We start from the raw sequence: 22,128 nt of genomic DNA, 5'->3' as shown, positions 1-22,128 counted from the left end.
TTTCAATTGAGTGCCCATGTTGTGGAGATCCGCCATCACCAGTGTGGCCTCCGTAGAAACCGTGTCAGTTTTGTTTTCCATGGAACCCCTAACACCCTGGATTTCACCGTAATGTCTTTTAGTGTGAAGGTCTCACTGTCCTATGTGTCTTTTTCGGCCAGGGTCCAGATGGAGGTGCCCCTTCAATCTGGATTCCATCAGCACTCTTTTGGGGGATTTTGAACCTTTCCAATTTAGTTTGAATGACCGCTCAGGCACCCTGGCCCCCCCATCATCACTGCTTAGAATCAACACACCTTTGTCCAGTGAGGGTATACGGGGGGAGCTCTGCAGAGGTACTCTCCACCACCAGCCAGGGAGCAACAGTAGTTAAATCCCACTTCTGCCTGTCAGGTTTTCTGCTGCAGGTCTCCTACCAGGGCAATGAGCAGAGGCCCAGAGACACACACTGCCCAGGTTCCTTTACTAGATATGGTGTGTTTAATCTCCACCCTTCTGCTGGGTGTAAGCCTCCACACCTTTGACAAAAGCCACAGACATTGAAATCACCTCCGGGTCTGGTTTGGTGTTCACAGCTAGCTTGGGCAGTAGTGTGGGCATTTTGGCTAGGGAGGGAAGAGATGCGCCCGTTCCAACCCTCAGTGTGCAAGGGCCACAGTTGATCTGCAGATCAAATTCCACTGGGGCTGGCCTCCAGAGGCCTCCTTCATCTGGTGCTGGGTAGGGGGCTGTGACAGGCCGAACAGTATAAACACAATGGAGAGGTGGTGATAGTGCTTATTTAAGTGGTTTATTAAAAGGAAATGGTGAAGTACACAAAATGTCTATACTAAGGTACAGTTGATTTTCTCTCTCTCAAACTATGTCCTTGGTCGGTTAGTCCAGGTTTGTTAATGTCCTCTGTTTCTTTGTTTCTCTTTCAGATGGAATATTGGTTGTTCGCTCAGAGGGATCCAGAACAGTACCGGCAACAGAAGGAATAGAAAACACTGGGGTAAGTATGGATTTTTATAACCGGTTTCTACTCTCTCTCTCTCTCTCTCTCTCTCTCTCTCTCTCTCTCTCTCTCTCTCTCTCTCTCTGACTGGGGAAAAGGGAAAAAATCAAAAGGATGGGGTGGGTGTCGGTGAGAGGTTGAGGAACGACTTGACCAGAGTCCACAATTAGTGAGGGGAAAAAGTGTCTCACATGCAGTGATCACCGTGACCTCTTTCCTATCCCTCCTTTTTCCCCTCCTTTATATCCCCTTCCCAGTCCCCTTTTAGCTTAGTGCCCCTTTCTAGAGTCCAAAAGGACCGTACCTTGCTTAGCCACGACCCTCCAGGGCCGTGGCTGGCGTTATGGCGTTCCTCCGGTCGATCACCTCTTCCCGGGGTGTCCAGTATGGATTCCTCTTTATCTCCTGGATCTCCTCGTCCTGTCGTCCTCGGTGGTCCTTCCTTGAGGTATTCCTCCTCCTGGCATCTCTCCTCTCTCTCCACGGGTCTGTTCTCTTCGTCCTTGGGCCTCTCCGTCTCCTCCTCCGATCTCGCTCTCCTCCTCCGTTGCAGCGCGTCCTCCTTTTCAACCTCCCTGTGCCGGGAAACCACACTGGTTTCCCTGGCAACGGCTGCGCGGCGGCCTCGTTCGTGTTGCGTTTCCCCGACAACGGGGAAACGCGGAAATGACGTATCGAAGCCCTCCGATACGTCATTAGAAGCACTCAGTGCCGGGAACACCCGGTCACACACCTCTCCCCATGAACGGTCCTGTTCGAGGACCGTAGTAGAGTCTGGGAACCGTGACAAATAATCAGCTGGGGCCTGTTGGGGTCCTGGTATGTGACGGACCTGAAAGGAAAATGGTTGGAGTTCAAGGAACCACCTCAAAATCCGGGAATTTGTATCTTTATGAGCGGACGACCATGTGAGGGGAGCATGATCCGTAAAAAGAATAAAAGTTCGACCTAACAGGTAATATTGTAAAGTGTCCACGGCCCATTTAATAGCCAAACATTCTCTTTCAATGGTAGGATAGTGACGTTCCCGGGGAAATAGCTTCCTACTGATATATACTATCGGATGATCCCTGCCTTCCCCGTCGGGTTGTGCCAGTACTCCCCCCAACCCTACATCAGAGGCATCGGTGTATAGATGGAAGGGTTTAGTATGGGATCTCGAGTCAAATAGGACTTCAATTGCTCAAAGCTAGCCGTCTGGTGATCCGAAAATGGAGCTAATCGATTAGGATGGGATTTAGACAAAAGATCTGTGAGAGGGGCTGCAAGTGTGGAATAGTCGGGAATGAATCTACGATAGTAGCCTACTAATCCTAGGAACGAGCGTAAATCTTTTTTTGTTTTAGGGTTAGGTGCATTTAGAATGGCGACTACTTTCTTATTTTGTGGTTGCAGAGTCCCTTGACCGATTTCGTATCCTAAGTAGGATATATTGGGTTTTCCTATAACGCACTTTTTAGGGTTGGCAGTTAAACCAGCGTTTTCGAGAGTATGGCATATCTGTTGTAGATGGAGGAGATGATCATCCCAGGTTTCACTAAAGATAACTACGTCATCTAGGTAAGCTGCTGCGAAAGATTGAAATGGTTTTAAAAGTCTATCCATAAACCGTTGGAACGTAGCGGGTGCTCCATGCAGTCCGAATGGTAGCACGGTGAAATGATAAAGCCCGGACTGAGTAGCAAAAGCCGTTTTCTCTTTATCCTCTGGTGCTAAGGGAATCTGCCAATACCCTTTGGTCAAATCTAAGGTGGACATATATTTTGCTTTTCCCAGTTTCTCCAAGACGTCATCCACTCTAGGAATGGGATAGGTGTCAAACATTGAATGTTCATTAAGCTTCCGGAAATCAATACAAAATCTGATCGTACCGTCAGGTTTCGGCACCAGAACGACTGGGGAGCACCAGGGACTAGTCGAAGGCTCTACCACTCCTAGTTCTAACATCTTTTGTACTTCATTCTCCATAATCTGTTTTCTTGCCTCGGGAATCCGATACGGCCGTAACCTAACAATTTTACCCGGTGTAGTCCTTATTTTATGGGTTATTAAGGGGGTTTTACCTGGCACTACTGAAAAAAACTTTCGGAAGTGTTCTAGTAGGCTATACACCTGTTCCTTCTCTGGTATTGTTAAGGATGCATTTACTTCGGGTAGCCCTTCCCCAACATTGTTTTCGGTTGGACAAAACTCAATATGCATGTTTTTGCTAGGACAGAGGAATCGGACCATTTCTCCGGAAGTATCGGGATGGTCCGGTTCTTCCCATTTTTTTAAGAGATTTATATGATAAATCTGGGTTTTCTGAGGATTGTTTGTGATTTCAATCAGATAGGTAACAGGAGAAACGGCTCGTATAACCCTATATGGACCCTGCCATTTTGCAATCAGTTTGTGTTCAGATGTGGGACGCATTATTAGAACCTGATCTCCTGGTTGTAGAACCCTTAACTTACTTCCTCGGTCATAATACTGTTTTTGGGTTTGTTGAGCTTGTTCCATATTTACTCTAACTGTTTCCCATAAACTTTGTAGTTGGGATCGTAAGTTGGGAGCATATTCTAATAAAGGTCTTCCACCCTCTTCTGCCTCTTCTTCCCATGTCTCAATGGCCATATCTAAAAGAGACCGAGGTTGTCTTCCAAACACGAGCTCAAACGGGCTATGGCCTGTTGAGGCCTGTTCATGGGTTCGTATGGCGTATAGTACTAAGGGTAATTTCTGATCCCAGTCTCTTCCGGAGTCCTGTACCACTTTCCTCAATAGGGTTTTTATTGTTCAGTTGTACCGTTCCACCAATCCATCTGTCTGTGGATGGTACACCGAAGTTCGAATTTGGGAAATACCCAATGTCTTACACACCTGCTTCATAAGAGTAGACATAAAGGGGGTTCCCTGGTCTGTGAGTATTTCATGCGGAAACCCCACTCGAGAGAAAACGTTTATCATTGCTTGGGCAACGGTTTTGGTTGTCATGCTTTTGAGAGGAACGGCCTCGGGGTATCGGGTGGCATAATCAACCATAACCAAGATATACATGTGACCTTTCGTTGAGGGCACTAGGGGTCCAATCAGATCCATCCCCATCCTACTAAAAGGGATGTCTATGATGGGTAAGGGCATTAGAGGGGCTTTCTTAGGTCTACCCGGTTCAGTAAGTTGACACCTGGGACACTGGGCACAATATTTGCGTATGTGGGCGAAAACCCCTGGCCAATAAAACCGCCTAAGGAGATACTCTTCGGTTTTTTCTCTCCCATAATGACCCCCACCTGGTTGACTATGAGCCAAAGTCAGGACGTGATCTCTATAATGTTCGGGTACCAATAGTTGTTGTTTATGTTGTTCCCCTGTACGAGTGGTAGTTATTCTGTATAAGAGATTTTTCTTAATTAGGAAGTAGGGACCCACCTCCTCGGTCTCTTCCGATTTTGCGGACTTCCAAGCTGGTGTGAGAGAAGGATCTTCTCTCTGTTGCTGAGGGAAACTGACAGGCGCCTCATGGGTTTCGGCTATAAGGCCAGGCTTTTGTCCTTGTATCTCTTCTCCCCGGTGATTCGCTTTTGCTGCCCGTTTTTCTCTACGTGATAATGTTCGACGGGTTACAGGGCATTCAATAACACTGTTAGAAAAGGGAGCCTCTCTCCACCAGTCCTGTGTCCCCTTGGGGTTCTAACATGATCTAAGATCTCTTGAAAATTTTCATAATCAGTCCCGATAATACATTCCTCAATCAGCTCGGTCATTACTCCCATAGGTAGGACATCTCGGTAATTTCCCCACTCTACTGTTAGCTTATATAAGGGGTATTGCTCTTTGTCCCCATGAATACAACAAATATTTACCCATCGGTCTACTTCCTCGTCTGCCAGGTTTACTATCTCTTTCCTCACTATGGACTGGCTACACCCTGAATCAATAAGAGCCCATACGGACTGTCCATTGATGTTTAGGATCTGTTTAAACTTCAGGTTACCTCGTCCTGTACACAGTACCCTTCTCCGAGTTACTCCTATCTCCATTGGCTCACCAGGATCTTGTTTTCTGGGACACATGCGGGCGATGTGTCCCCATTCCCCACAGTTGTAACATTGGGGCCCTGATACCTGAGGATGGTCGATTAGTCTGCGTGAAATAGGCTCGTCAGGAGGGGCTCTGGGAGTACTTCTAGGGTTAGATAGCCCCGATTTTATGCTGGGACGGGATGGCACACTCCTTATATCCACTGAGCGATGATAGGCACATGCTAAGTCGATCGCCATGTCAGTATCTACTTTGGGATGTTGGCGAATCCAGTGTTTTGTAGCCGTGGGCAAGGCATCTAAATATTGCTCAAGAACGATCGTCTGGATCACTTCCTCTCTGCTAGTCCCGGAAGGACCCAACCATTTCAAAGCAAAATCTTTTACACGATAATAAAAGGTTCGGGGGTCCTCATTTGGTCCCCATTTGATTTTCCGGAATTTGACCCTATAATATTCGGTGTCATGTCCTACACGTTCTAATATACTAGTCTTTATCTCTTGGTATGGGGTGGTTCCTCCCGGGTTTGCTGCTTGATATGCTGCTTGTAATATCCCTGTAAGAAGTGGTGCGACATACTGACCCCATCTATCCTCAGGCCATTGAGCTGACAAAGCCACTCTCTCAAAGTTAGTAAAAAAGGATTCGGGGTCTTCACCTTCTTGATATTTCTGTAACACAGAACTGGGTACATTGGGGTGAACTTTACTGACAGCAATAGTTTTGGTTAGTTTCTTCATGGCCGTCTCGTGTACCAGTTGATTATTAGCGAGGATTGTTGCCTGACTTTTCAAAGCCGACTGTAATGCTTCCCTGTCCTCCTTTGCTTCTCTTTGGTGTGCCTCCCATACCAACTGCAGATGTCGCTGGCCCTCAGCCAGTTGTTTTATCATATCTTCCAACGAGGGAGTATCACTCATTATGTATACTGTTCGGGTGTCTGGGAGGGGTCAAAACCAATAGATCCCACTTCTGACACCACTGTGACAGGCCGAACAGTATAAACACAATGGAGAGGTGGTGATAGTGCTTATTTAAGTGGTTTATTAAAAGGAAATGGTGAAGTACACAAAATGTCTATACTAAGGTACAGTTGATTTTCTCTCTCTCAAACTATGTCCTTGGTCGGTTAGTCCAGGTTTGTTAATGTCCTCTGTTTCTTTGTTTCTCTTTCAGATGGAATCCTGGTTGTTCGCTCAGGGGGATCCAGAACAGTACCGGCAACAGAAGGAATAGAAAACACTGGGGTAAGTATGGATTTTTATAACCGGTTTCCACTCTCTCTCTCTCTCTCTGACTGGGGAAAAGGGAAAAAATCAAAAGGATGGGGTGGGTGTCGGTGAGAGGTTGAGGAACGACTTGACCAGAGTCTACAATTAGTGAGGGGAAAAAGTGTCTCACATGCAGTGATCACCGTGACCTCTTTCCTATCCCTCCTTTTTCCCCTCCTTTATATCCCCTTCCCAGTCCCCTTTTAGCTTAGTGCCCCTTTCTAGAGTCCAAAAGGACCGTACCTTGCTTAGCCACGACCCTCCAGGGCCGTGGCTGGCGTTATGGCGTTCCTCCGGTCGATCACCTCTTCCCGGGGTGTCCAGTATGGATTCCTCTTTATCTCCTGGATCTCCTCGTCCTGTCGTCCTCAGTGGTCCTTCCTTGAGGTATTCCTCCTCCTGGCGTCTCTCCTCTCTCTCCACGGGTCTGTTCTCTTCGTCCTTGGGCCTCTCCGTCTCCTCCTCCGATCTCGCTCTCCTCCTCCGTTGCAGCGCGTCGTCCTTTTCAACCTCCCTGTGCCAGGAAACCACACTGGTTTCCCTGGCAACGGCTGCGCGGCGGCCTCGTTCGTGTTGCGTTTCCCCGACAACGGGGAAACGCGGAAATGACGTATCAGAGCCCTCCGATACGTCATTAGAAGCACTCGGTGCCGGGAACACCCGGTCACAGGGGCAATTCAGTAAAAGTGCAAAGTCCCTGATGACGTGGGAGGTGCCTTCCTATAGTAGGGTCCAACAGGTTCAGGACGCATGTGGGGGCCCAGTGGCGGCCCAAAACCTCATGGCATCCAGATGAGCAGTGAAGCGGAAGGGGGGGGTGACAGGCCGCAGAACCAGTTTTTAAGAGGAGGACACCCAATACCACCCCTAAGGGCACTCTTCCCTTATTGGGGGCCCCATGAAGTGTCAGGGTCAGTCTAGTGTCTCTCTGGCACTGTAGGACTGCCAGCAGGTCCTCTAAGTAGTCTTCGATGCCCCGGTCATACCTTGAGCATGCTAAAACTGGTGGTTGATGGGCAGGTCGCTGAGGATGAACGTCCACCTCTGCCTATGCAGGTTGCAAGCATTCCACTTCCCTCCATCTGTGTGGGACACCAAGCACCCTGCTGGTGAGGTCTGGATAGGCAATATTCCCTGGCAGTGCTTAATTTGTGAATAAAAAGGTGGCGTGCCGAAAGCCCCCCCCCCCCCTTAAATACGTGGCTGCTGCAATTAAATGTGCGAACACGGAATACTGAGGCGGTGTAATCCTGAAGCCACCTCGGGCCTCTTTAATCCATACAAAACAACTTCCTGCCCCTTCAAGCTCACTCTAGCAGCATTTTGCTTTCTCCCCTTTGTGACGCTTTTTCGTTTTTCCCTTCCTCCGTCTTTCCCATGTGTCTTTTGCTCGCAATAAACGCTTGAGGCAGAAGGGTAATCCCTGGACCTCAAAAATAAGTGCCGGTGCTCAGCACTGGAAACAGCAAGCACAAATTAAGCACTGTGCTGGGGTCCAGCCTGTATTCTGGCACACTCTCAGGACGACCCTGGATATCAGCTGACACAGAGCTCCCAGGCGCCTAGGCAGGCCAAGAAATGGAGGCTGCAGCTGCCCACGCCATCCTATGCCCCAACGGGAAATTTAAGTTTAAGCAAAAATGACCTGCTTCCAACTGTCTGTTTGCAAACCTGACACGCTTGTGTGCAGTCTGATCGCATGCAAGTTGTGTCGAACGTCAGTACATGACTGTGCATGTGTTGTGTGTCTATATGCGTGTATATGGGTGTGTATGTGCGTGCATCTCCGGGTATTCCTCTGTGTGCACACCAACTTGAGTTTGGCGACTGGTATGGACAGCTGCCTGTACATTTGCGTGTGTAGGTACCAATACGTGTGGTTGGTTGTATGTGTTGGTGTCTGTTACTGTGTTTTTATCATCCTGCATGGATGTCTGTATGTATGCTGCCTTATAAGAGCAAGAATGCCTGTATGGGGAGATGCTTTGTCTGTACACGTGTACGTGCAGGTGGGTAATCCAATTAATGATCACTTGGGCCAAAAAATATTGTGCGTCTCAGCAAGTACCATGGGACTGTTGTGCCAAATTACAGTGTGAGCCAGCTTCCATAACTTTGACCCATCTCTCCCCCTACCTGAAACCATTAAAAAAAAATCAGGATCCTGCGAAGGTGTTTGGATCTTTACTACAAATAGCCATCAATCCAATATGAACAGGTTGTGCTTCTGTGTACACTTCTTGTATTGAGTTAGTAGCTTAATCACAGACAAGTCAAAGTTCATCTACAGAATGCCACCTTACTTAACAGATGTGTTCCACTAAAAGTGTATAACAGGAGTACACAATCTGTGGGGCCCATGTGACTTCTATGTTTTGCTAACTTGTTTTATTGTGTTCAATGCGGTATTGGACTTCTCTTATCTGCATATAGAGTGATTCTTTACAATTAACTGTGTACTCACTTACACAACACACATGTAGGTTCACTCCATGTTGTTTTCTAAGGTTACTGGCACTCATGTTCCAAAAAACAATTCTGTTTTGTGTCATTTCACCTTTTGCGATTCAACCCTACTTGGTTGATTTAACTTGTTTCTATGAAGATTTCTTCAGCCTTGCTGTAGGCATATGTAGGTAAAAAGTGAACATTTCTTAACATCGCCACTGCTAATTTATATTTTGCACTGAGTGCTCTGGAAATGAAAACTCTGTGCGTCCCTAAAAAATAGTGCTCAAGGTACTACATCTGCGATGGAAGGTTAGCCGCACTATGCCACCTTGAACCACCAGGTAGATATGGATGGGCAGGCAAGGCTGAGTCCCACAATATAATCCAGTAGCATTACCTGAAGAAAGCAAAAACAAGTTAGAGCAAAGAGGAGGCGTGATCACCAGATAGAGGCTTGACTGAGCTGACCTGTAACTGCTGAGGTTGTTTATTAGGTCTTGGCTAGACAGCACATGTGCTGTCCCGAAGAGACATGTAGTTTTCCATCTGTGGACTTCAGCCCGCCCACAGACTTACCATTTGCTCGCTCCATTGTTGCTCCTGTATCCTTTGTGCTCATTTGCATGGTCATGCATCTTCTTGTGTTTAGCCCTTCCCCCAGAGATTGCCCTAAGCACTTGTGTCCTCCACCCCTCCCAGCTCCTGTTTTTACAAGCTCCCAACCACCCTTCCCAACCCTGTTGATTCTTTTTCTTCACATATTGGTTTTCATGTTAACGTACTCTTCCCATTTCTGCTCCGTTCTGTAACTTGCTTATGGCGCTTCATTATTTAGAAAAACAAAATAGATACCGACATTCCCCATCACCAGCTTGATGTAATTGTAGAGTTCTCTCCCTGAAGCTTTCAGACACTCTGCCTTTTGCCACCTCCCTGCCCGTCATCCTCTCCCTTCCCTTCCCTTTCCCAAAAGCTTGTTATTTGATCCTTTGATAGTGGCCCTGCTCCTCCATGGCCCCAACTGCTCGAGGTCTCTGGCAGTCTATTGTCTATTGCAGTTCAGGGACTATGACCTGTCCCACAGCTCCCAAGGGTACTACTGCGGAAATAATCTTTTGTCTCGAGTGAACCTGGTCCAAAGACTTAGTGAAATCACCATTTACCAACCACACATTTCAGCTTTTCATAAGGAACTCAAGCCAGTAATGACTATATATATGTATATATATACTAAGTGCCTACAAAACACAGGCTTCTATGTGCTGCAACAGTCATGCAATAATTACCGATGTGCACTCAATCAATGCCCAAAAGTTCAAAGGGTGCTTGGGCCCCAGCAGAACCTTGACCAGACAAGATAAATAATTTAATATGAAAAACAGTGTGATGATATAGCGCATTTCTAAGTCATACCACTTCCGGGGTTTAGCCCACCCCAAGCGCACTGTCCAACTACTGCTAAACATAGGCTGTTGGTATTTTCTGGCATTGTTTTTGACTACTTTCTTTGTTTGCAAATGGGGGATGGTCCCACCACAGGCAAGGAGCGCTGGTTACTTTACGCCTTGCTGTCACTTTTATTCACAGACTGGTCCTGACCGTTCTGGCCACTGGCTGTAAAGGACAGGCAAACTGCCCGTTACTGTCGCATTACCTCCATGGTCTCCCTTCAAGGAAGAGCAGAGTTCTGGGTACAAAAACGACTGTCTTTAGGCCCCAAATGCATGCACGGTCTCGTTGTCGCTCTGCCCCCAGCACTGCAGCAGTGAAGGATGTAGGCCCCTGGTTTCTCACATCCCCTTTAACCAAATGACGGGATCTACGGCGAATCTCTTTAGTTGTCCCATTTTGCTTTACTCACAAAACGTACACTGATGCTCTACATGTCACACCGGCTGCCAACTAAAGACCCCTTGGTCAAGTTTCAATGTGACCTACAAGAATTGTGAAATTAATAGACCTAGGGCAGCAAGAATTCTTGATACAGGGAAGAAGAATTTGATTGTGAGTGGTGAAAGATTCGGTTGGACGTGGAGAGAAGACCCATCTTTTAGTTTGCCCCAGTGCTGTGGCTTTTTTCAAATGTGGCGAGGATAACAACTTATGATGAAATTGGTGCTTCGGCCTGGACTTTCCTTTTATTCATATAAATTGTTCGGCTTGCTCAAACTATGTTCCTAAATACGGTGGACAATGTTGCTCTTAACGTAAAAACTTTACGAAGAGCTGTCCACTGGTCCCTGTGTTGTGCTTTGCTGGTGACTAGTTCACTTTGTCAGTGCTCCGATCATTCTAACATAATATTTAGACCCCAACCTGATGTTTTAGGGCTCTCGACTGTTTGAAAACAGGGCATATCTTTTTATTTTGTATGTGAATGTTCAAACACGACAATATTTGTAGTTGCATTTTTGCCTTGCTTTCTCTTTAAATTTTGAGTTTATGTTGTGGGCTGTTTTTTGGAATTGCGCATTGCTTTGCTATATATCTTTCAAATATACAATAAAAATGTGTATTTAATAATAAACAGTTTTTTTTTAAACAAAAAAGAAAGACACACTGGAGCACGGCCACCCCTCAGCTTTCCCTGTGAACATGCTGATTTGCACACCTCTCTGTGAATGTATGGGCATACATGTGTGATCCACTCCAATATGTGCATAGATGCAGTGTATTGATATGTGCACACATTATGCAGAAGCCAACGCTATAGGCTTTGTCGGTGTCTTTTCTATTATTGTGTTCCACATACAATAGAGCGCCTGTGATGCGAACTAGATTTATATTTGTTTGGGGGGGGGGGGTTTAATAGAGTTGAGAAATGGGGGTGACAGGAGAGTGGTGAGCAGCATGCATGAGAACGAAGCGAAGGGACCATGTGCTTTACATACCAGAAGCTGATGCAGATTGGCGTTTATCAGATCGTGAAGGTTTATTTTGTCTTCTGGGCCCACCTCTTGTTTGTACTGCCACCTCTCGGGCACAAAGGGCCACTTCATTCCCTTGGCCTCCTCAATCAGGCTCCTCAGATCATCAGGCAGCAAATCTGAAACATGTCAAAGGGCAGGTAAGTGGATCGCACGCACATAAAAAGGCCATTCAGTGTCACTGTTATGATCTGGCACCAAACGTGAGAACCGTCCACACCCCCACCTCTCTCAGGCGCCCCTTAGACGCCCTACACGATGCTGCTTCTCCACAAACAAGTAATGTGAATAAACCTGTCATTGGGCGACTCAAATGTGCCCTGCAGGTAAACCGAGGCATTCATCCATCAGGACGGCTTCTAGCAGAAGTCAAAGCACTCCAGTGACTGCCGGGGCGTGAAGAACAGCGCTCGGGAAGGGACGCCTTCTGGAACACTCTCTTCCGTCAGCAGAGTGCGCTGCTGGTGATCAATCATTGCCTTGGACACCTTCCGGACAGCTTTGGTGACACATATGGGGCATTTGCTGTCGCTTTCTAATTGTACAGAGCAGTAGGCCTACTCATCTCATTCCGCCTACTGACTGAAGAGGAGAGCTCCCCCTGAGCAGTCCAGGGCTAATAGATGCCTCCTGACTGCAGGTAGGTCGCACATACTTTCACAATAGGACCCACAACAACTGGTTACAGAAATTGTAAAGTCAAGCTTGACAGGCTCAGAAAACAAAAAAGCGAAACAAATACATGTGAAATTATTTCTCATTACTGAGTAAAAACATCTGGATTTGTTTAAGACTAAATGCAGTTTAAGCATCTTACTAGATATTCTGAACACATTCAGCTGCATAAATTTACGTCACAATTTCATGACACTTTCAACAAGTGTGGGGGCGTTTCCGTTGCCCTGCACAGAAGTAAATCGTCTTTTTGCTCATTCCGAATCCAGTCTCAGGCCCACTCCTCACTGCCCTTGCTGGTATCATCGCGCTTGGAAAGTATTTGTGCTAGAAGGCGCTCATTTGCACCTAGAAACATCTAATGTTTGTCAAGGAACTACGGTAAATTTCTTACATTTGCTTCAACGTCATTATTACTTAAATTGTATTAAATTTAGTTTCAATTGGCACTCTTATTAATCAGTGTTGTTTCAATGCTACCCAGCATGCAGGGACTCAAATGCAAACAAGTAGGTGCAAAGCCAATAGGTCTACTGTTGAATGTCAATATTTTTGCCTTGCCAATGCTTATTTTTCTTTTGAAAGCTTTTCGTAAGAAGAAACGAGACACATGAGTGGCCATGTATCAGTGTTGTGGGAGCTGGTGCTCCCTCACCCAAGCAAAACAAGTATTGTCTTAAGGCCACTAAAATAAATAATTAGAAATATATATGGCGGTCACCAATAGCTGGTTATTTTTAGAACCATGTTTCCATAGAAAAAGCATTGTTTCATTTGCCTATATCTTTGGCACGGTTTGATGAATCTTCACAAAATTTCCCAAAAAATGCCCTGGTGATTCTTGTTGTGCTTGAAAAGTTTCGGGGTGATCCTCCAATAGGAGGCTGAGAAAAAGGGGGAGGAGTAAAAAAGTTGTGTCTCCCATGATCAATTGCATAGGACCTTTAGACATGACTGCAGCCTGAACTGCTGAACAAAATGACATGAAAGTTGGCAGAAAGCTAGCTCTCGTTACACAGATTACGCTTTCACTTATGTGGTGTAAATCCGTTCAGTAGTATAGAAAATATTAAAGGGAAAACAAATTTGTATATCTAGGGATGCAGATCCTTTGCGACAATTTCGCAGCGATCGCAGCTAATTCGCAAATGCATGCAACCAAAGGGATACTGTGATTGGCTGTCCACAGGGAGACGGTGCCCGGGGCTGAGAAATGAAATGAAAAGTGGCATAAGAGGTCAGAGTGGAGGTACCCTGACCCCACAGCTGTGATATAGGGGTCTGTGAGGGTGAAATTATGTCCTAAAATCTTTTCTTTCACACCACGTGATATTCGCGAATTTGTCGCAACCATAACACGGCAACAAATTCTCAAATATCTGCGACATTTTAATTTTTTTTTAATTCACAGGCTCATTCATACCCTAAATCATTCACTCATAGGAATCACTCAGACACTCTTACACCCACTCAGACTCCCACTCAGAGAGCGAATACATCGCAATGCTGTGCGTGGCCTGCGGAAAACCCTAGCCACGCAGTAGTTGGATTAACATATAGTAAGTACAATTATTTTAAGTAAAAAAAAAACAGAAATTCACTGAAAAACACATAGGCAATAGGGAGCTATAGTTACAGTTATTTCAAGTAACTAAGGTAAGTATAGCTCGTGCCCTCTCCATGCATTGCTAATTACCCCAGATATTACAGTACGCATGAAAACTTTTATAACATCTATAAAAATATCAATGAAACATTAGAAGTCAAATTATTGAAGAAAATACTGTGCACAGCGGGGGCATGAGTTATAGTTACCTTAGGCCGTTAGTTATAGTTACTTGAAATAATTCTAACTATAACTGATGAATTTCGTTGGTTTTGTGTGAGTAAATTCAGAAACCTAATTATAACATCCCTGTAGCCTTTGGCTTTTTAAGTGAATTTCTAAGGTTTTTTTAATTCTATTTCCTAACTACAACGCCCCTGTGACCTTTTTTTTTTTCCGGGGGATTTCTCTAATATACATCACTATATGTTAATCCAACCACCGCCAGCGACCAACCCCTGTAACAATCCAACCTCACACTGCACATGGCTTTTGGCCGTGCGCAGTGGGAGATGGCCGCAGGGCGTGTCTCTCTGGATGTGAGAATAGGTGTGAGAGGGTGTCACTGAGTGTGAGAGTGGGTGTGAGAGGGTCCATGTGGGTGTGAGAGCGTCTGATTGCGCACCAATAGATGAAAGATGCATTTACCTATTCAAAGGATTTCATATTGTTTTTCAATATGGAATTGCGGAGTGAACACACTTGCTTTGCTTTTGCCAAGTCCAGGAGTTAGGATCATTTGTCCTTTCCAGAAGAGGAGCTTCAACTGGGGCACATGCTATGTTTATATTTGTAAGTGCTTCCTGTTGAAGTTTAATTTCTGTGAAATTAGCATCATGGACAGAACGGGAGCTCACCTGTGCGTTTATCCAACAAGAGTCCAAAGTTTTGTATAAAATGTCTGTCCAATTGGAGTACTTTCTACTGGTTAATTAGTAAGTGATACCTCGTTGGGTTAATGCCAGTGTTCAAGAGAGAGGGCTGTGCGCCCCCCCAGCCAATTTCGGCCCTGAGGATCCCATCCCCAAGTTCCAACTACAATTTAATAGGGGTGCACGCAGCTTCCCTCCCCGGGCCAATCTCAGCCCTGGGGACCCCATCCCCACAGGGCCAAGCCTTCATTAGGTGGAAGAGGGGGACTGCACGGCCTCCCTTCCCCAGGCCGATTTCGGCCCATGGACTCCATCACTTGGGGTCCAGCCTTATGGTATTTTTTTTTTTGGGGGGGAGGGGAGACACGTAAGTAAGTGCTACCTCATTGGGTTAGTGGCAAGTGTTCAGAAGGGGGAGGCCGCGCACCCCCCCAGCCGATTTCAGACCTAGGGCTCCCATCCCCCAGTGCCCACTAGGGCCAAGGTTGAGATGTTTTTCCAAGTGTTTTCAAGCAAAAGGCAGAAGGGGAATAGGTCAATAGTTTGACGGTATATCAGACCCCACAGTATGTTTTTTTTAAGAAGCGGCACCACCGAGGCCCTTTTACATTCCACAACAACAGCCGCAATATTAAGTGAGTTATTACAGATGGCCAGACGTGGTAGACAAAGGACCTCTGCAGCTCCTTTATACCAGGTGGCTGGCAGAGGTTCTAATGTGGATTTAGACTTCAAAGCTAGTAAAAGAGCTGTAAAATTCCCTCTTCCATTTTCAGATCCTTTAATCCTAACTATGGTAGCAGAGTACGAACAACTGTCTCCTTTAAGATGTTTACAATGTCTGCTGGTTTTAGCATCTTCAAGATGACAGTATTTTTATTAACAAGGAAATAGGTCACCCTGCTTACATGCTCCTGAGAGTTAGTCTTTTTTATCCCCAAAACACTTTGGGATGGATAATTGATAAACAATAGAAAACATTTCCCTTGAGGAGTGTTCCATGTCCAAACTTTGGCCATAAAAAGGCTGCTTTAACAGCAGGTAAATGCTTTTCATATTCCATTAATGCCTCTTTAAGTTTGTCCTTTGTGATGCTGCAGTAGTCCAGTCTCCAAAGTTTCCACATCTTGCTGCCTAGTTTGGTCTCCCTCATCAAAGGTGAGTATCATGGGGCCTACGGAGTGGCGTTGTTTTCCTCACCATAGTATATGGCAGAATATCATCAAGTATATCCTCAACCTAGGTAATATAGCCTAAGTAGTCCATCTTTGCCGAACCTGATTTCACGAAAGGCTTGTCCTGCTTTAGCAATTTTATGAGGTCTAAGATAGATAGTTTGGCCATTGGAGGGGGATGCGCTGCACCACTCATGAAGCCAATAATGGCCCTGGGGACCACCATCCCCAAGGACCGGCTCCTGATATGTCCCAGGGTGCCCACCCCGGACATAACTGTTTGCTCTGACTCAGTGGGAGTTTTGACAGCTCCCCCAAGTCATAGTAAACACAACTCTACTTCCAGCAAGTGAGAGCTGTGAAACAGTTATCGCTTGCTGGGAGCAGAGGTTTCCTCTATTTCCCTGCTCGCAGACATGCGGACAGGGAAACAGAGGAAACGATTGCTCTCACATTCATTGAGCTGCATGTTTAGATCCCTAATATTGCCCCACAGTAATCTAGATCTGTCTGTTTTCTCCCTCTGTTACTCTCTCTGGTCTGCTAGCATTCTCGATGCCAAGACATCCAATAGGGTAGCAGTCACCCTTGATAAAAGTGTTAACATAACATGTAACAAATTCAAGTATGTACAGTCTTGTCTTCATCTAAACTCATCATTCACCATGCCTTCAACTATACAGCTACCTGTAACCACACAAGCTTATCATCACCTTGCATACCGCTAGTTGATTAGGCAGATAGGCCCTCATGTAAAAAGCTACTTTATGGCTGGAATGGCTCTATTTGTAAAATCAGAGCATTTATTACCACAAAATGACATTTCTGTATTAACAAAACACAAATTGTGATGGAGTAACAAGTCACTATATCGCAATTTGGGTTAAGGAATACATACCAAATTGAAATTTGAAAGGGCATGTTATGGGTGTCCCTTCTATATACTTATTCCTTAGGGCATATTTTAGTACTAACATTTTATTGTTTCTTTTCAACATTGACCTGAACAGTATACAATAACTGTAATCATAAGATATCTTACTGCAGATGTAGCTGCCGAGGTCAAGAAGGCATTTTCATTAAATCTTTATGCAAATGTGCTGTGGCCAAATTCACCATCCTCCCATGTCTCCTCTATCCTGCCCCATCCCTGTCCATCCCCCATATTCCAATAACAAACCAACTGAACACTGAATCATTGAAACAATTAACCCACTGTATCTTACAGCATACTTGGTTTATGGTGACAACAGTGAGCCTGCACCACCCTTTCTTTTGTTGCATACTATTGAATCGTGTATCCTGACCTGTACTCTTGCTTCTTCCTTAAGGGTCTCCAAAGAAATCCTCTTCAAACCGTCTCAAAGATTTCTAGTTTCTAATTGAGTATGTTCATATGTGGTTATTTGGTACATTGCTCTCAGCCATCCTTCAACTCTCTGTAATCGCATTGTTTTCCAGGGTCGTTGGATACCCATTTTGGCCATGGCTAAAGCAGAGGCAAGCCGCCATGATTTCTGCAAAGTGATTTCAGGGATCAGAAAAGCATCATGTAAAAGACTTGCCAGGCATGTAATCACTTCCGTCAATCCCACCATGTTTTGTAAGACTCTCCATACCTCCCAGTATGGTTTTAAATATGGGCAATCCCCGATAATGTGGACTGTGTCTCCTTGCGGCTGTTAACAACTCCAGCATAAGGAAGAAGGTGAGATCCTCTCCTTTTTTTAGTTTGTGGGGCGACGGGTGCCACATATGTATGAGTCTATAATACCCTAGCTTCACTGAGGTGTCTATAATGGGTTTTGAGGAGCTCTGCCCAGTCCTCATCAGTATAGTCCATGTGTAGATGTGCTGACCACCAGGTTTTGAGGTTGGAACCTATTGGTTTCAAATATGTATGCTCTATAAGGATATTGTAAATTCCAGAGACCACACCTTTAAAGGTAACCCAGGCCCTAAAATAATGTAGAAGAGGGAATTTGGAAGCATCACGGTTCGAGGGCCCAGGGTTGTTTGTAGACAGTGGGATAGTTGCTGGTATTTCTAAGAGTACATCTTGTCCAGATTATGAGACTTGGGTCATCACAAATGATAGTAGCTTGTCCTCAGTCATTAATTTATTTATTGCATGTATGCTTTTGTGTCTGAATTGTATCCATATAGGCTCTCTGTTTCCTATGTGATTATCATTATTGCTCCAAAGGGGGGGTTCCTATATGTAGTGCAGAGTGAATTTAGATAAGGTGGTGTGCTTTTCACCAGGCCATCTGCAGGACTCGAAAGCCTGGGTGGGATTGGATAATACGATTTTTGGCCCTGGAGTATAGTTTGCTGATGCCTCCTGTGCCACCCATAAGTTTATCAACCATATAAACCCACCTTGGTTTTTCAAGAGTGCTATGTATCATATACCTCAGAGGGGCCAATTGAAAAGATGTCTAGTACAGATCCATGTTAGGTAGCCTTAGTCCCCCACTTTTGGTGTTGGCGTGTAGTTTGTCCATTTTCACTCGGGCCTCTTCCCACACCATATAAAGAGTTTAATCATATTTGTTAATTCAGCATCAGTGTCTTAGGTGTTGCTAACAGTAACATACTTAAAATGTAGTTCACCCTTGGGGCGACATTCATCTGGACAATTTAGGAACAGCCCCAGAAGTACACATTTAAGGCTTACCATCTGGACATCTCACAACATATTTTATGTATCAGAGGGGTTAGATTATTTTCTACTACCTTCTCCAGTTCAATGTTTTGTAGGATACCTAGATATCTAAGATCGGATGTTTTCCATTTGAATGGGTGAGGTCCTAGTGTTGCCGCTGTGGCTTTTTTAGTCAGGGATAGGGCTTCATTTTTCCCCCCAGTTGATTGGGTAGCCAGAGAATGTCTATAAATCCGAGGGTACGTTTGTGTGGTGTGTGATAGATGATTCCTGGTCAGATAGGGTTATCAGAATGTCGTATGCATATAGCAAAGCCTTAACCTCTCCTGCTGGGTCCCGACTTCTTAAGGCTTGGATGTTACTTAATAGAGATTTCCAGAGGTTACAGTAGTAATGTTATATTTAGTTGTGAGGCCAGCAATCTGTTGTTTCAACTCTTTCTGGGTGAAAAGTGCTTGCCTCTTCATGTGCGCTTCATCCCACACCGGGTTTGCCCCGGATACATGCTTTTTTCATATAGGGAATGGGGGAGATTACTGAGTGCTGGTTCTCCTCAAGGTATCTCTTCACTGTACAATGCAATTTACGTTTGGCTTCGGGTAGTTCGAACCTAAAGGTAGTAAAGCTCAAGTGGCAGTATAGCGTTTAGTACTGATTGGTATAATTTCCACATTTGTCACACTGTGCAAGAGGTGGGACGAAACTAAGTATAAATCAGTTCTTGTACCATGTATGCAAAATGTAAATGAGTAGTTTCTCGAAGTAGGATGTAGCAAGCACCAAGGTTCCACCAGCGAGTTATCTGACATCAGGTGTGCAAAAAAATGTGTCTATCACTGTGGAATGTGCGTGTGTGGTGATCAGATTTTTCACGCGCCGGCTCTAACCCTAAGTTCCAGTGACCTCCTAACAGCATTTTGCGTTTGAACATTGGGATGAGCATACAGTCCAATGCCTGCAGTAATAGACTCTTTGCTTCCATTCGCGCATAGGCAGAACCCACTTTGAGTGTTTGGTGTTGGATTACCACTTTAATTATTATGAAGCCTCCCTCAGGATCCTTGCCATGCTTTAAGGACTCTCTGCTGCAGTCCTTTACGTACCAGGATGCTACCCTCCTTTTACAGTTTGGCTTTGTTCAGATGGTTGTTTCTCCAGGTTTGGGTGTATAACAGGAATGGTATTTCTCCCAATCAAGTCCCTCTTTAATTTACCACGTTTGCTTTTGGGGATAGGGTCTCATGGATCAGGGCCATACCTGGACGTGCTTTTCTCAGGAATGACAGTATCTTCTTGCGCCTAGTGTACAGGGTTAGTCCATTTACATTCAATGAGAGAATGGTCAGGTGTTTCACGGCGTGCATCAAGGCAATAATTGGGAGAGTCCTCATGGTGGAATTCGTGAAAGATTAAATAGTTTAATGGCAGTATGTGGGTATATTATTGTGGTTGTCAAGTTGGCGAGGTGGGCGCAAAGCAAGGATGAGTCTAACCTGAAAATGTTTCGAATAAGAGTTATGTAGTTCTTGCGGGATGAGGTGGTTCCTGACTAAATTGGAGTGGAACCTCATGAGGGCTACCCCTTGTGTCCTAGAGTTTGTGTGTTATGGTGACCTTGTGATTTCTGGGAGAGTGCAGTAGAGGTTACAGAAGGCCTAACCATATCCAGAAGACGCAAGAGTTACTCAAAGAAGTAGCGTACCCACCAAAATCGGTACTATATGGTTGCGTGCCTGGGGGGAAAGTGGGAAAAGGCAAATGCATGAACCGCTATGACGGCTCACATCATCTCTTAAAACTAGTTCATAATATCAACCACTAGGCAAACTATGTAGCATTGATCAGTCTTTACATCCTCAGCATTTCTCTCAGTCCAGGTATGGTATAGTTGGTTGAAGCTGTAGCCATGTCACAGGCAATGACATGCCCTAACTTGACCACTTTTGTTTGTACAATGTGCCAAGATAAGGGTTTTACAAGCGGGGCAGCATTTAATTAGATTTTAAAGGTGATCTGGGCTTGTCTTTTGACAGTGGAAGCCAGCATCTCCCATTGGCTTTCAGGCCCCTCAACCAGTTTCTTGTGACTTCTTGAAGTCTATCTCTGTCATGTGCTCTCTCCTTTAAACATGGCGAAGTTGGCTTATAGCCAAATGGCACATTTAATTTACTTGTAAGTCTCTAATAAAGTGATACTACATTCACCTATGCCCTGTAAATTAAATGTTACTGGTTGACCTGCAGCACTGATTGTGCCAGTGACTTAAGTAGCCCTATAAGTAGCCCTTAAGTAGCCCTATAAACATGTCTCAAGCCTGCCATTGCAGACTGTGCGGGTCATTCCGACCCTGGCGGTCGGTGGCCGCCAGGGCCACCGACCACGGGAGCACCGCCAACAGGCTGGCGGTGCTCCTACGAGCATTCTGACCGCGGCGGTTTAGCCGCGGTCAGACGCGGAAAGCCAGCGGTCTCCCGCTGACTTTCCGCCGCTCGTAGGAATCCTCCATGGCTGCGGAGCGCGCTCCGCAGCCATGGAGGATTCCGACTCCCCCTCCCGCCATCCAGTTCCTGGCGGTTCTCCCGCCGGGAACCGGATGGCGGGAGGGGGAGTCGAGGGGCCCCTGGGGGCCCCTGCCGTGCCCATGCCTATGGCATGGGCACGGCAGGGGCCCCCGTAAGAGGGCCCCTAAAAGTATTTCAGTGTCTGCAAAGCAGACACTGAAATACGCGACGGGTGCAACTGCACCCGTCGCACCTTCCCACTCCGCCGGCTCTATTACGAGCCGGCGTCATCGTGGGAAGGGAGTTTTCCCCTGGGTTGGCGGGCGGTCTTGCGAAGACCGCCCGCCAGCCCAGGGGAAAACTCGGAATACCCTCCGCGGTCTTTCGACCGCGGAGCGGTATTTCGGAGGGGGGAAGTCTGGCGGGCGGCCTCCGCCGCCCGTCAGACTCAGAATTAGGGCCTGTGTGTGCAGTTTAACTTGCCATTTTTGACCTGGCAAGGTAACCCTTTGCCAGGCCCAAACCGTTCTTTTTAATACATATGTCACCCCCAGGGGAGGCACTAAACAGCCCAGAGGGTAGGGTGCAGTATATTTAAAAAGTTGGACATGTACTGTTAAGTTGTGCATGTCCTGGTAGTGAAAAAATCCTGAATTCGTTTTTTACTGTTGCAAGGCCTACCTCTCTCATAGGATTAAATATTCAGCAACTAACGCTGCAATTTACAGCGGTTTCTCTAGAGGGTGATAGGGAGGTCTTATCCTTTGTTTGGGTCACATTCATTACAGAGGTTTCTGAGGCTCCTGATGTGTCCATGGCTGCTTCATCAAGGTATCAAGAAATTGTTCCATCTGGTCAGGGTCATCAAACTCTTGGGCACGACCTTCTTTAGTTAATCAACATCCGAGATGGGTCAAGGAAGCCAAATCAAGTATCCAGCTGTTTAAGCCAAGGTCTCAAAG

At 45.8% G+C, this 22,128-nt stretch overlaps 1 protein-coding gene across 2 annotated transcripts in view; it reads right to left on the bottom strand.

The window, feature by feature from the left end:
- The window catches only part of ALPK1 (alpha kinase 1), a 323,413-nt gene that overhangs the window by 141,934 nt on the left and 159,351 nt on the right, over positions 1 to 22,128 (bottom strand). For both annotated transcript variants that reach the window (XM_069241565.1, XM_069241574.1), the window contains exon 4: positions 11,634 to 11,788. In XM_069241565.1, coding sequence (XP_069097666.1) covers positions 11,634 to 11,788 — 155 coding nt within the window. The remainder of the gene's footprint in view (positions 1 to 11,633; positions 11,789 to 22,128) is intronic.

Source organism: Pleurodeles waltl, chromosome 1_2 (genome assembly GCF_031143425.1).
Source record: "Pleurodeles waltl isolate 20211129_DDA chromosome 1_2, aPleWal1.hap1.20221129, whole genome shotgun sequence".
Lineage (NCBI taxonomy): Eukaryota > Metazoa > Chordata > Amphibia > Caudata > Salamandridae > Pleurodeles > Pleurodeles waltl.
Note: the sequence above shows the minus strand (reverse complement) of the source record. Positions and strands in the feature narration are given on the sequence as shown.